The sequence below is a fragment of the Micropterus dolomieu genome, linkage group LG18 (assembly GCF_021292245.1).
Source record: "Micropterus dolomieu isolate WLL.071019.BEF.003 ecotype Adirondacks linkage group LG18, ASM2129224v1, whole genome shotgun sequence".
Classification (NCBI taxonomy): Eukaryota; Metazoa; Chordata; class Actinopteri; order Centrarchiformes; family Centrarchidae; genus Micropterus; species Micropterus dolomieu.
Window position 1 is genome coordinate 26782867 of NC_060167.1, and position 14672 is coordinate 26797538.

At 42.6% G+C, this 14672-nt stretch overlaps 2 protein-coding genes across 2 annotated transcripts; one reads left to right on the top strand and one right to left on the bottom strand.

The window, feature by feature from the left end:
- The first annotated feature begins 7 nt into the window (after nucleotides 1–7).
- Nucleotides 8–7640, top strand: LOC123987118 (flocculation protein FLO11). Its single transcript, XM_046075740.1, has 3 exons — nucleotides 8–368; nucleotides 2376–2617; nucleotides 3663–7640. Exons 1-3 carry the CDS (start codon nucleotides 350–352, stop codon nucleotides 5217–5219), a joined length of 1818 nt encoding a protein of 605 aa, XP_045931696.1. The 5' UTR covers nucleotides 8–349; the 3' UTR covers nucleotides 5220–7640.
- Nucleotides 7641–8415: 775 nt separating this feature from the next.
- myl9b (myosin, light chain 9b, regulatory) lies at nucleotides 8416–13849 on the bottom strand. The gene is made up of 4 exons (XM_046075741.1): nucleotides 13697–13849; nucleotides 10415–10618; nucleotides 9709–9870; nucleotides 8416–9619 (listed from the first exon to the last, which is right to left on the bottom strand). Exons 2-4 carry the CDS (start codon nucleotides 10596–10598, stop codon nucleotides 9444–9446), a joined length of 522 nt encoding a protein of 173 aa, XP_045931697.1. The 5' UTR covers nucleotides 10599–10618; nucleotides 13697–13849; the 3' UTR covers nucleotides 8416–9443.
- Nucleotides 13850–14672: the final 823 nt, after the last annotated feature.

Here is a 14672-nt window from a genome sequence, read left to right on the forward strand (position 1 = left end):
TAGAGGTCCGCTATTGGCTGACAGTTGTTGATGAGGCGGGATCATTTCAGCGGCGACTGTCAAGATTGGCAAAGAGCTACGTGCAGGTAAAAGGAACAAGCGACACAAAACAGAAAACATTTATCCTGGCAGAAAGCGAAGCGTGCGATGGAAACAGACCGTCCGGTGAAACCTTTTCGTGCGGCAGAATCTCAAAGGCAACGCGTTTAAGTCGGTGAAAGAGGAACAACACCTTCAGCTTCTTGGAAGAAAGTGCTGTTGTGTCAACCATCGCTTGGCTCCCGGGGCACGCTTTGTACAGCAAGAAACTTGGACAGCTGCGCGTTTTCAAGCAAGCCATCAACAAAGAATGAAAGCATTCAAACGAGGTGAGCGCACGTCGTGTTTTATTATATATTTCTTATGTCCCTGCCCTGCACGTTTTAACTCCCAAAGTGTGTGCCTGCGAGTCCGCCGTGTCTTTGCTGTTGGTTTTGCCTGGTATGCGGGCTTTTTGTTGCGAGCAAATGCAGCGTGTGTTTGTGTTTAAATTTGGAGGGACAGCTAGCCAGCTAGTTATCTCTAGAGGCAGGCATGGTGTCCATCTGGCGGAGTGACATGCGGGAGGCTGTGCTTTCACGCCTGCCTCCTTTGTGCGCTCCAGATGGCTAATTTACCGAGTAGCTGCTCAGTTTGTCTTGTTTGAATGTCACATTCTGCATTATCCGAGTGGCTTTATAGTGTGTGTCGTTTCACTTTGAGTATGACGCCATCCCCCTTCGACAAAGCGAGCTGGTCTTAAAAGTGGATGTTTGATGTGTGGTGGACTGGCTTTGCTAACGGTCAGATTCAAATCCTTACCTCAGTGTGTTGTGAAGTTTAGTTCACCGTTGAGCTCCCAAACTTTGATCTGAGGACCATTTGGCCTCGTGTTTAAAGAATAGGCAGAACACTAGAAACACTTTCCCGAGGCAGAAATTTACCAGCTTGAATGTAGGTAGAAACAAAAATTTTGACTGCCTGTGAGATGTAACATGTTGCTGATACTAACATCTGTCTTAAATCTGTCTTGGCTGTTTTTATTACTAAATTAATCCCATATTGAGTGGGTGTAAGATAGATAGATTATATCTATATCTATCTATCTTGTGACAAATGCATATCCAATGTTCCAGTGGAGTTGAGGGAATGCAACTTTGTTGTGGGCCTCATGTTCTCTCACAGAGGTTGTTATTAGAAAAAAGGATAACCTGAGATGTCTTGTCAAGCATGAGTGTGGCTAATGCACGGGAGGCTGATGGTGTGGAGTATTTCTAGACCCAGTTAGACCAAATCAATGGTTAATTTAACCCATAAATTGTTTAAAATGTTGCTCTATTCTTTAAAGAGCGTGACAAACTAATACTTAATCGAGATATTTGCAAAAAAAAACGTTAATTTGGACAGAATTTAGTCCAAAATGACATATCTGTACATCAATATCATGATAAAAATGGCCACTGTAACATGTGATTTTATAGGTGTAAGGGGAATTTAGTTCATCAATAGAAATTGGTGTGCGGGGGTGCACATAATTTGCATTTGTAAGTTTTTAGTCCCACCTCCCACACACTTTTCTAACTTGATTTAGGGCTTCCCTTGTTGTTGTCGAGGAATGCAGTATTCAAAAGATTTGTCAACTGCTCCAGCAGTCATCAGCCGAACTGGCATGAGGTGAAAACGGCCTCCTTTGCATGGTCAATAGGTTCCTGGGCCACTGGCTACTGTGATGTTGATATGCACACAATCTTCTTTGTGAAGACAGGCGCTGCCCCGGGGGTCAGGTTTCACCCAGCCACAGAGAAAGACATTTACTGCATTCTGTGGCCCACCCCTGGGATCAGGCATGCTCCATTTTGAGGGGATTTCTCTCCAGTGGCCAACCATAGACTGACAAAAATAAATAAAAATACACACCCACAACAAAGTTCAAACCACAAAGCCAGTGTTTTAAACATGTTCAGCCCACGATGCTTTAAATTGGCTAAAAATAGGAGGTTAAAAGTAACTGATGCGGTTTGTACACTTGTTCACTGCTCAGGTGTTAAATCTGTTTCTTGATTTTTGCCAGCCTTTCTCGGTCCACATGGCTCTTATTATTGTGAAAAAAATAGTTTAGGTTTCATATAGTGGGTAAAAGTGGATTAAACACCCTTTTTGCAGAAGCCCGGGTGAGTCTAGAGCTATTAATGTGAGATGGAACCATTATCTTCTCCCAAATTATATATGGCAAAACTAGGCCGCACAGGAAACCAACACTTTGATACCAGTTGACTAGCAGATTTGATATAAGCAGGTTGGCTGAATCAGTAACGGTGAACGTGACTGACTGCTTCCCCCCTCCTCCCTCCCCTCAGCTCTGGAAGAAGAGCATCGCCCGGAGCAGGAGCACTCCTCGGCTGTGTCGGACAGTGATGACGGCTCCCCGCTCGACCTGTCGGGAAGAGGGCTGTTTGGGAAGCGCCGTCGCCGCGGCAACCTGCCCAAGGAGGCGGTGCAGATTCTGCGGAGCTGGCTGTACGAGCACCGCTTCAACGCCTACCCGTCGGAGCAGGAGAAGCTCAGCCTGTCGGGCCAGACCAACCTTTCTGTGCTGCAGGTGAGGGGTAGATTTTAATTTATTTGAGTTGAGAAATTCATCTAGTTTGTGACAAACACTTTCTCACTGTCTTTTCCATTTGTTTATTAAGGATTATACATAAAAATCACAGGTTTCACTTAAATGCAGTGCTTTTATTCCATTTGAGATTTTTGTAAAATAAACAGTGCTTTAGGAGGCTTTGACCCTGAACACACAAACTTGTTTTTACATTTATAAAGCCCTGAAGCAGGTGGGAGCAAATCTTTAAATTCTTCTTGTAGCTCAAAGGGTAGGCCAATCTAGTCATCTATTTTCACTTTAAATTCTGATGCTGCACACCACAAAGGTGTTACAAGTAATGTCCTAACACCTTTACATGATCCATTCTCTTGTGCTATTACTTGCTAACAGTAATTCTTATTTTTATCAACGCGTTGTTTTTGTCACCAGCTTTTCATCAACATATTGAACAAGTGAAAGCACAACAATAATCACCACACTTGTTCTGCTGAAGAGGACATTTTCCCAGCCTTTTCCTTTTTCACATCATTGCACCAGTGGTAGACATTTCCTCTTTTCCTCTCAACACACTGGCACGCACAAACACACAGGCCGCATTAGAGAAGGCATTACAGATCAGCATGAGGCGGCAGCAGAGTTTCTTGTTATGTAGTCAGTTCACTGGAATGCCTTTGGCTGGCTTCTCTGTGGCTCAGCATATTTGAGCTCAGCCCTTCATTATTGCCAGCTGTCTGAGGGCTCTCATCTCTTGTCTGTCTCACTCCTTCTTCCTTGTGTGGGAGGCTGTACCACTAGAGGGGGGTAAGTAAGGCCTCGTATACAAATGTAGATGAAGAAAAATGTGTAGGCGGCTGTTAAAATAACAGTCCTCAGATGTTTGGGGGGGGTGGGTTGTGTTGCAAGGGTCGAGTTGTGGATCTAGTTAACTGAGATGTGTCTGAAGCTGTCAGGTTCTATTTTTATCTTATTATTTAAGAAAAATGTCCTCCTAACCTGTTACTATCAGTTCCATTTATTCCAGAAATTCCCCCTCTTTTCCCAGATATGTAACTGGTTCATCAATGCACGCCGCCGCCTCCTCCCTGACCTACTTCGCAAGGATGGCAAAGATCCCACCAAGTTCACCATCTCCCGCAAGGTTGGTGGTAAAAGTGAATGCCACTCGTCTAATGGAGGCGGAGCCAGTTCTCCAGAAAGCAGCTCTTCTACCGGCTCATCTCAACAACGCCCATCGGTCATCCGCTCTGCCCCTATGTTGGACCTCAGTCTTCTTGGGAGCACGGCAACAGCAATTCTGACAGGAGCAGGGTACCCTGGTAAGGAGGGATCGGTCCAGGCGTTGATGAGGCTGGACACGCAAAGACTGCTGAGAGAAGCAGAGGAACAGGGTGCGTGTCTCACCAGCACAGCAATGGCAGCTAGCCCCACCAGTGGCTTCTTCAACACGCCTCCCCCGACTCCCCCCGAGCTCTTCCCTACCCAGGACTTCAGCGACTTGAGGCTCCTGGTCGACGCAGCTCTGCAGAGGGCGGCAGAGCAGGAGAACCTGAAGAGACTCCAGGAGAGCCAGAAGAGACCTACAGAGGCTGTAAAGACTGAACAGGTGGAGGCACAATGCAGTGCTTACAGCAGTGACATGGGACCCACGCCGCCTCCAGAGGACAGCCAACAAGTCATGGATGCTTCCACGGTGCAGAGTCTGATGGAGAAGGCTATGGCTGCTCCAGTGTCAGCTGCAACTCCAGTAAAGGATCCCGTGCCTCTATCATTACCAGCCTCTGTACCAGTCCCAACTACAGTGTTGGTCTCAGCACCAAGACTGTCTCCTCTCACGATCAATAAAGTCATCTGGAGCCCCTTGGAGGAGGACACTGTCAGAGCCTCCAGCCCAAACCAGTCTCCGCTCCTCCCAGCTCATCTGCCAACCTTAGTGCCAGTGTTAGGATGGCCGAATTCTCAGAAACCTGCTTCTGCTCCAGCCCCAAGCTCAGTACTGGCCCCACTGCCCACTACAAGTCCTACAAGTGCACCAGCTACAAGGCCAGTCTCAGTGCCGTCACCAGCTCTTCTCCCAGCCACAAGTTCCACGTCTGTCACCGCTCCAAGCCAGGCTTCTTCCCACACTGCAGCCCTTGTTTCAGCTGCTCCTTCTCCAACCATCACCTCCTTTACAGCCCCCAAAGGAATCCCACTTTACCTGCCGTTCCACAAATCCCCCTTAATCCCAGTCACAGTTCCATGTCCATCACCGGTGTCAACCGTGGAGTCATCTCCAGCCCCTGTACACACCCCAGTCTTTGCCTCTGCCCAAACTCCAGCTCCTCTCCCCGCCTCAACCCCAACATCCTCCTCTACACCAACAAGTACACCTCTTCCGGGATTGGCTTCCCACCTCACTACTCCTCCTCTTCAGCCCTCCACAAGCAGCAGCAGTATTAGTAGTAGTGCGCAGAGGAATTCAGCAGTGGTTCCCAGTGTTTGGAGCATGGTCCATACTGATACCAGGCAACCCAGTTCTCTTCAAGTGGTAAAGACCCCCATCACCACAGTGTGGGGCCCACAGCACAGCCTGCATGCAGTGAGTGAAACTGTTAACTAGTAGCTGGAAGTTGGCCCCTTTTTTTTTTTTTTTTTTTTTTTTTAAAAAAAATAATAATTTTTTATATATATATCTGGGGAGGAGAGAGGTCAAACATTCCCTTTGGCTGGACAACACTGTATATAGGAGAATGTATCGTCATCAGAAGTCCCTTGTTTGTCATTTAAAGCATGTGCCTGCAGAATACAGGGAATGAAATGTGTGAGCTGGGACAAACACGAGGGGTTACAGAGACTTGCTGTTTCAAGCAACTTTTTATTGTTTAAATATGCGGTTCTTGATGGAGGCACCTGCTGGTGAGAACACTTTGATGCCATTCCTCGAAATGAATTCCTCAGTGCTGAGTATTGTACAACGATTTCCACATTACGGTTTATGAATGAGGAAGAAAAAACATCCCTTAATTGTGCTAAATGTCAGTTGGTGTGATTTTTAGCACCAGCAGTTAGCCTCTTCAGTAGCAGTACTGGACTTTATTGAATGTACAAAAGACATTGATATCAATGGCCAGGCTGCCTATTACCTATTCCCCTCCATGATGAAAAGGAGGACAACATCATAGTCCTCTATAGTTGTGCAATTCAAATGGTTTTTAAAATATATTATTTAGCCTGTTATTTACTTCACTACATTTCCCTTTTTTTACTTGGAGATGAGCACAAGGGAAATTGATTGTACTGCAGCGAGCCTGACTGATTGACTCGCCTCTATCACTCCTTGTCTTCCTGTCTTATGCCCTGCCTGTAGTTAAGGGACTTCATCGGGCCTCATGAGTTGTCCACTCAACTACTCGACCCATGCTGTCACGTAGCACGTAATTTGTTTGCCATTTCCAATCTATAAAAACAATCAGTATTTTCTGCGCTTTCACTGGAAACTAAGCAGATATGTTTTGTTACTTTATGCGACCTCGATCCGTTGTGTACAGTTTTCAGGGATTGTTTTTGAGGGGGAGGGCTGTGGATATAGGATGAATGGGAGAAGGTCACTTATGGATATGTTACAGAAATCAATTTCAGTGGAGAGGTGAGCAGCTTGGTGATCTGATGACATGACTCTTGCAGCTCCTCAAATGAAACATTACACTTGCTGTAAGACATGGCGCCTTCATCTCTTGTGGTGCCAAACACTTTAAATGTTGGATCCTCTTAATTTAAGGGGGTGGGCGTGGGGAACATATAAATTATCCAGATTTCCCTGTCGAGTTGGGGCCTTAAGATTTAGTCAATGTATTTCAAACCTGAATGTCTTATTAGTGGAAAAATAAATTGATGCGCATAGTGTCTTGGCAAAAGCAAATGTAGCAGATGTACTGAAATTTGTTGGGGTCATTTTCCCTGGAAGGTACAGGAGCATAAAAATCAAGTTATTCTACATCAACGCTTTCCGCCTGTGTTTAGAAATGGTTTCTATAGAATTTCTAATCATTCATAAGCTTTAGTTTCCATGAAACTGTCTTAGCATAAACCACAATATGTGGCTGAATGCCATCTGGACATCTAGTAACAGTAGCATCATGTGGAAAAGTTCCTATGTGAATAATACTATAGCAGAATTGGGAGTCCAATCTCCAGTACTGTCATGTTTATCAGTGTCATTGAATGGTGCTTGGTTCTGTTACATTTAGAGAAGACAAAAGGAGAAAAGTTGGTGTTGTCAGATAACTGCTGAACACTGACCCCATCATCCCCATAAAAACACATCTTTTTCATGGCAGAAGTGGGAACTCCAACTCTCCTTGTATTTCCACTCCTCACTGCCAGTTCTGCTCCGTGGTGAGGATTTTGTTTCTGGGGTTTTCTTGTGTTACAGGTACTCACTCGATTGATGTGCATTTATACCTCAATTTACACAGGTCATGTCAGGCTTGGGTCATATGTAGAATACTAAGTATTAAAGTAATATTTTTATTTTTCATACTACATCATGCCACTGTGACAACACCTTATCTGTTGTGATACTGGAAATGGCTGGTTAAAGATTAGGCAGGCAGGTCTTTTTCTTAACATATATATATATATATATATATATGATAGCAAGGTTTATGTGATTTTTAGATGCAAAGTGGCGCTCCAATCAGAGACAGTGATGATGCATGTAAATATTTTCAAGGTCATGTTTCCATTTTTTTGTTTTGTTTGTATTGGCATGAACTTTATCTCAAACTGTAGTTTCTTTATAGCCAAATGCAGTCAAAAATGTTTTTGAAGCTCATGTTGTGAATCATGACTGACTGTTGGCAGTATGGCTGACGGCTGTGCCTTAAACCCACGACTGAGGGATAATGTCCCTTTTTTTTTGTTTTGTTTTTATATATATATATATAAAAACTTCTCAATAGTCTGTGCAATATATGCCTTAAACTTTAAATGTGTTTTTGTATAAGCATTTCAAAGAAATAAAAGTTCAGTTTTTCATAAATGTGGTTTCTCCTGTCTGTAGTTGCCCATAAACGATAGCGAAAAGTTTTATTTTGATAAATTTAGTCAGAATAACCACATTGCATCATAATGGATATTAAACACCTTGAAAACAATTTCTCAATTACCCTCTTACAATAGTCTTATTTTTCATGGAAGACATTTTGACTTGTCACAGTAGCGCCCAGGTATTGTGCATGCTGGCACACAGTCACGTCTTACTGGGACACTTAAATTGGACATAGCAATTACTAATGTTATGACAGAATGTCAGCTGTGAAAAAGACCCACGATACAACATTTAACACACGTTCCAATGTTCAAATGGTTTTGGTTATTTCACAGGAAACATTTCTATTTATGTTTTGTCTTAGCCTTTCTCCAGGGATCAGTGGTTTTGTGTACTATCAGGATTTATAAATATTTGAATCCAAATCTGATAGCAGTTGATGGGTTGTTTGACTACCGTCAATCAAATGTGATCAAAATCACACCGACACAGATCAAGATGAAGCACATAAGAGATCAAGACTGAAGCTCTCAAAGCTGATTTTTCCAAACTTTAACTTCGTTTATTTAATATAAAGTTTTCAGGCACTTTAAAGCTTGAAGTATACTTTAAAAAAGCCACAAAATAATTTATTAAACTTCCAAATGTCAGATAATGTCATAGTGGAATTTCTGGTTTTAGAGTGATGGACCAGATAAAAGTAAAAATTGCACTGCAGTAATGCTGCACGCTTTAGCTAATTTACTATAAATTGTGTTCACATTACTTCCAAATATTTTGTCTTTATTATTTCAAATTGATGCATTACTTTTGTCTTCAGTTTATCAGTACTTGCAGTAGTGAACATTTAGTTATGTTAACATTGCAAAGCATGTAGTTCAAAGTAAATGTTTTGGAAAAATATCCAGGTTAGTGCACACATACAGTTCAGAGTCCTTTGGAAAATGGCAGCAATGTAAAGTACAGTACACTGATGATTTAAGCATGTGAAGAAAGTAGGAGACATATGGAAACAGTGACTACTTAAACACCCCATCTACACTTTTGACGGTCAACAGTATGAATAAACGTACATTTATTTGCACAATGAGCAATTTCAAGACTGAATTCCTTCAGCAGCAAGACATACCTGATCCTTCAAAAAATACACACAGCCAGCTGATGGGAGGAAGATATGAGTTCAGACTGAAAGCTCTCGCAACCATTTCATCAAGTGGAAGTACTCGCCACATTTAATAAACACAGTCAAGAAAGATCACTTCTTTTTATCCATTTACAACATACAGGGATGCACATATTACAGATAAGGAGACTTGTGGCAGTGCTTGTGCAGGTGTGATGGCTAATTGGCAGGAAGAGGTAAACATTGCTGGTACTCTTATGAAGCACTGAGTCTGGCATTCCAGCCCCCGCACACATACATGATGTTTGATGCATCTCAGAAGTCCAACCGGGTTCCCTGCAACAATCTAAAAAAGGTCACTTCCATTCAGAGTGGCCACAGTGGACGTGCTTCTCTTCATGGAAACCTTCAATGATACAAGTTGAAAAGTAGTGTATTGCAAAATATTTTGTTGGATCCCAAATGAATCCTGAGCTTCTACCTTTCATAAACTTGTAGATCTAAATAGAAGCAACACAATGGCAATTTCTGCCCTTTTATAAAAGACTTTGATACCGGTATATAGCCTACTATTCTTACTAATTTCTCTCTACAAGGCCCAAAGGTAGGAACTAGGGACTGATTTGTGGTGCAGTATGTGTGCGGGGGCCAGGTGCTGTCGGTCCCTCCCTCTACTCGTCATCCTTGTCTTTTGCGCCGTGTTTGAGGATGCGGGTGAACTCTGCGTAGTTGAAGTTGCCCTTCTTGTCGATAGGCGCCTCGCGGAACAGCTCGTCCACCTCTTCATCTGTGAAGCGGTCGCCCATGGTGGTCAGCAGCTCCCTCAGATGGTCTTCGTGGATCACGCCTTGGATACAGATAGCATACATGAAGTGGGAGATAAAGTTCCAAAACATTGACAGCGTGAGTGCCATGATGTTGTTTATATTGACTCACCAGATCCCTCCTCATCAAAACAGGCAAAGGCGTTGCGGATGACATCCTCAGGGTCCGTACCGTTGAGCCGCTCTCCAAACATGGTGAGGAACATGGTGAAGTTGATGGGCCCTGGTGCTTCGGCCATCATCCCCTCCAGGTATTCGTCAGAGGGGTTCTTACCTGAGGAGGGGTCATCACTGTTAAAATGCATCTACTTTTTCTTCAGACTAAAGCACACAAGGACGTGTTTATTTATGACTATCCAGAAGAAGAACCCTGTTTTTAAACACATTTTTATGTAAAAAAACAAAATAAATAAAGAATTCAAGACAGGATTCAAACCAGCCAGTTTTGATGGAATCTTTCTGAGCCATTTATCTTAAATTGTTTTTTTATTTAATTTCCAAGTAAAAGGTTTGCAAAGTAAAACATGGAAGAGAGACTTTTTTTAGAGAATGTATAGTTTCAGAGCCCAAGGGGTCATTAGGGTTATCTCAGTTTTCCCTCCGGCTCTTACCGGAGCTACAGAATATATTATACAGCTGTTCACAGGTTGAATAGTACTCCTCATGATGATACTTATTATGACTATAGTATATTCTGTATAACCTTCAAATGGAAAATAGGAGGAGTGCCCCTTTGCAGTCCCCCCTAGTGTCATATTTCTGCTTTCTGCACTTGTAGCCTTAAATAAAGGAAGTGTTGCAAGAACAAGCGTTTGCACCCAGAGAGGCCAGCATGTCGTGCAGATCCTCCTTGTCAATGAAACCGTCTCTGTTCTGGTCAATCATGTTGAACGCCTCTTTGAACTCCTGGATCTGAGACTGGTCAAACATGGCGAAGACGTTGGAGGTGGCCCTCTGAGGGCGCTTCTTGGTGGTCTTTCCCTTGGCACGCTTGCTCGACATGGTGGCGGCTGGATCTGGGCCTGTGCACATTCAAAAAGCATGGTTCATAAATTTGATTGAAATAATGCTGTACCATCAGAGACATCAAGGCGTGGGTATGTTGCTGTTTAACACTGCTTGACATGAACACGGATTTCAGCATCCACATGAAAAGATGCGTCAAATTTGATGTATGTTTTGGACTACAGCGCTATACACTGGAGCACTGCATCCATGTCGCTCTTTTATGTTTTCTCTTTCGTTTGCCACAAGCAGTAGAACCGTCTTCCTCCCACTTCCACTAGAGAGAGAGAGAATCACAGTCTCCCTAAATGTCGGGTACAGTAATGGGTGTGAAAATGACATGTCTGCACACACTGCAGCTAACTTCAGATCCTTCCACAATTAGACCTGTCACTCATGTTCAGGTCTGCAAGGAGTTGTAATGTGTGTGTGTGTGTGTGTGTGTGTGTGTGTGTGTGTGTGTGTGTGTGTGTGTGTGTGTGTGTGTGTGTGTGTGTGTTCTGTGATTTTGTAATACCCAGTGGGCGACTGAGGGACAGGCAGGAAAGAGCAGTTGAATGTGGATGATGAGGCACATGAGGTATGACATCATGCTCTGAGAGGTGTGTATGTGGCATTAACTCATTGCTTCAGACTACATGCCCCCCTTTTTTAAATAATTTGTCAGTCTTACATTAGTAGAACATTAGTAGTAAGTGTAAGATAGGGGATGCATTATTTATATTATTTTTGTAAATTAAGACTAAATTAACAGCATTGATCACCAGTGGGTTCAGGCACTTAAGATTTTCCTGTATATATTCTCATCAGGCATAGCTTCATTTAGGTACAAGATGTTAAATTTGAAACTGTTTAAAATTCCTTATTATTTAACTGAATAAAGGACCAAAAAAGCCATTTCATGTCATCCTGTGTCTGTATTGGAATACAAAAATGCACGTATTTACCACAAATTCAAATAGAGTACAGTGTTTCTCTCATAATCAGAAGAAAAAGCACAATATAAAGAAAAGAAAAACACTATTTTCAAAAAGAGTTTTTTCTGGTTACCAACATCATTTTGGTAGCAAAATAAGAAATACACCACAACCATGTGTTTTATATCCCATTACAGTAATATCTACACAGAAGTGTACTCCTATACTCATAAACAGCTCTTTACCGTCCTAGATTCACCAAACATCTGTCTCCAAGGGCACTGTCTGAGCGACACTGTCATCATGTCTAATGGGCTGGAATATGGCCCTACATTTTTGTGTATGCCGTCTGTAGCTTGTATGATTCACAAAGCCTTCATAGAAAAGCTAGAGAAGGCAGGGTTGAGCAGCTTTGCCTATCGCTTTATCTTGTTCTGTTGAGTATATAGAAGTCTTTGCCTCTGTTGATCTCTATACAAATTAATGCTGCCGTAAAACTTGGGCAGAATTTTAACTTTTATTGTCAATGCAAATTAGTACAACCAGCCTAGATTCTGCCCAGAGTTTATAATCTTAAGGAATATCTTTATAGTCCAGTTGCATTTAAATGGATCTGTGTTTGGGGTTCTCGGTATAAAAAGGTCACAGGGATTGAATTCATTTAAAGTGAGTGCCAAATGAAGCAGGTCAGCAATGGTATAGTGTACTTCCTCTCAATACCCAACACACAGTTTTTGTCAACAGTGGCTTCACTGCTTCCTTTCTCTCACTGGAGACACATGTTGGATCAGTCTTTTCTTTCATTTGACTACTGCTTGGCTGCTTCTGTGCCCTCATGTGCCAGAAAAATGAAGAAATCTGGAAGGTGTGTGCTGTTGGCCCGACGCCTTTCCATTCTCCATCTCACAGTCACTGAGGAAGCTGGAAACAAATCGGCGTCTAGCTCCAATGTAGGGTTTCAGGAACAGAGGAATTCCTCAATCTGATTAGGGCTTCTCTCTCCTGCCATGGTGGTAAGGTGTTCTCACAATGCACCACGTTTTCATTATGCAGACGCTTGCAGCCATTTGCGCCGCACTTGTGCGCCTGTAAGAGAATTTGTTGAGGCCCAAATGAAGTGGCTCTGACATAAACAATCCAATTTCAGGCTCTGAAATTAGTTATCTCCATTGTGCATTCTTTTTTGGCTCCAGTGATACTGTAGGGCACTGTCTCCTGATTAGTGTTTAACTCGATGTCTCTTTCAAGCAATCAATAAACTAGATTCTTTGACTAGTGTGATTATTTCACAACTTTACATTTTCAAAGTCCAAAAAAAAAACCCAAATCTGATTACCAGTCCCGCTGAGCCATAACAGCTCAAATCTTCTGCACAGAGTGAATCAACAATTATTCTCAAGGAGGCCGAGAACAAATATTTCAGACTTCAGCAACGTAAGCATTTGGCTGACGTGCCTCAGCTTGGCTCACACTGACAATTGTATTTGTTCTCTGTCCACCACAGCTCCTCTGTGGACCCTTTCATCCACTGGTATGACAAAGCCCCTCTGTCCCTTTATCCAGCAAGAACACTCACACACTTTGATATCACCAGACAGTCAGGCTGTCATCCCTCACCCTAACTCCAGGTCACGTAGGTCGCCACTACTCAAGTGAAGTCTAACATTCAAGAATTCCAAAAACAAACAGAGAGCAAAGTTGAGCTCTCAACGCCTTTAAAAAGACATGAGCGGTGTGTATGTTTGCATGTTTTAAGAGTGCGTGCGTGTGTGTACGAGATCTAAATGGGTCAGCTGCATTCATAAATTCCTCTGTCTAATGTGCCATAGTGATGACATGGAAGTAAACACACATGCACACAGTACATTTACACTATACACACACACACACACACAGGTTTAAAGTGAGCATTCTCTACAGGTCTGTCTTCTCCATGATCAACAGATGAAACAAGCTCCATTGTAGCTGATCTGGTCACTTTAATCAAAGATCCCCTTCAGAAGCCTTCTGTAATTCTATCCTCCCCTTAACTCTCAGCACTGACAGTTGAACACTGTACCACTGAACTCAGAGAATTGACATTTACTATCCTTTTAAAACACATTAAAATTAGCTTTTACATACACGATTTATAGTCTTTAAGCAACCCCAGCAGTAAAAAACAGCTTTCTTTCTCACCTTGCCTTCAGGGAGAAATATCAGGCTCCTTTTGTCTGGATCCGACACAGCAGTGCGAAGGGGAAGCAGGCAGTCCTACTGAAAAGTTTGTTTAAAGAATCAGACTCCCGGCGTGTCCCTCCCACTTTCTGCCCCGGCCAATGGTGAGGCGGTCCTGTCCCTTCCAAAGACATCTCAGGCCAAGCCATTTCTCCATACAAGGCAAAAGAATGCACAGGCTGCAGCTTGCTACTGCCACAGCTCGGGATGTTTGGGGGAAAAGGCAGAAATGACAGGAACTACGATAAGGCAGCCTTATTTAGAGAACAGGGCCTAAACATTTAGAGGAGGCTCTGTACAGCGGAGTGGAAACATGTAGGAGAGAGAGTTGTGAGCAGATGCAGAGCAGTTTCGAAAGCCTGTGTTTCTGTTGTTAAGGCTAGGGGTTTCCTTAAATAGGCAGTTTGGCTGGCCTTCACTGGGACCTGAATGTGCAGGGAACACCTTAAATTATGTCAATGGGGTAACATCTGTTTTGTGGCTGCTTACTCTATTTCTCATCATATTTTATTGAAGAAGCTCTCAAGGAAAAACCTACTTAGTTAATATTCAGTTTAAATAAATCTGTTCTGATGCTTTTTGGCAGTTATTTTTTCCCTTTAAGTGTTAATAGAAATATTTAGCCAGTTTTTTGCCAAGATATTGTAAGGTATGTCTTAAAAAATGTAGTCATTTGTAACATCTCCATCCTCCTTAACTGGGCAGTGCTCAATGTATGCTGTAGTAGGAGTAGTGTTTTTCTTTTGGGTTGGATATCTTTAATTGCAAATAAAACTTTTTTTTAATCCTTTTTTCCATTAAATGGGAATACTATATCAAAAATGTCTGCGAGTCTTTATTCACTTGTAAAATGACATTTTAGTCTTATTTTAATTTAGGTTTTCAAAAGTTCAATTTTGCTGTAATGCTCATGATGAAGTTTTTTGATACAATAACC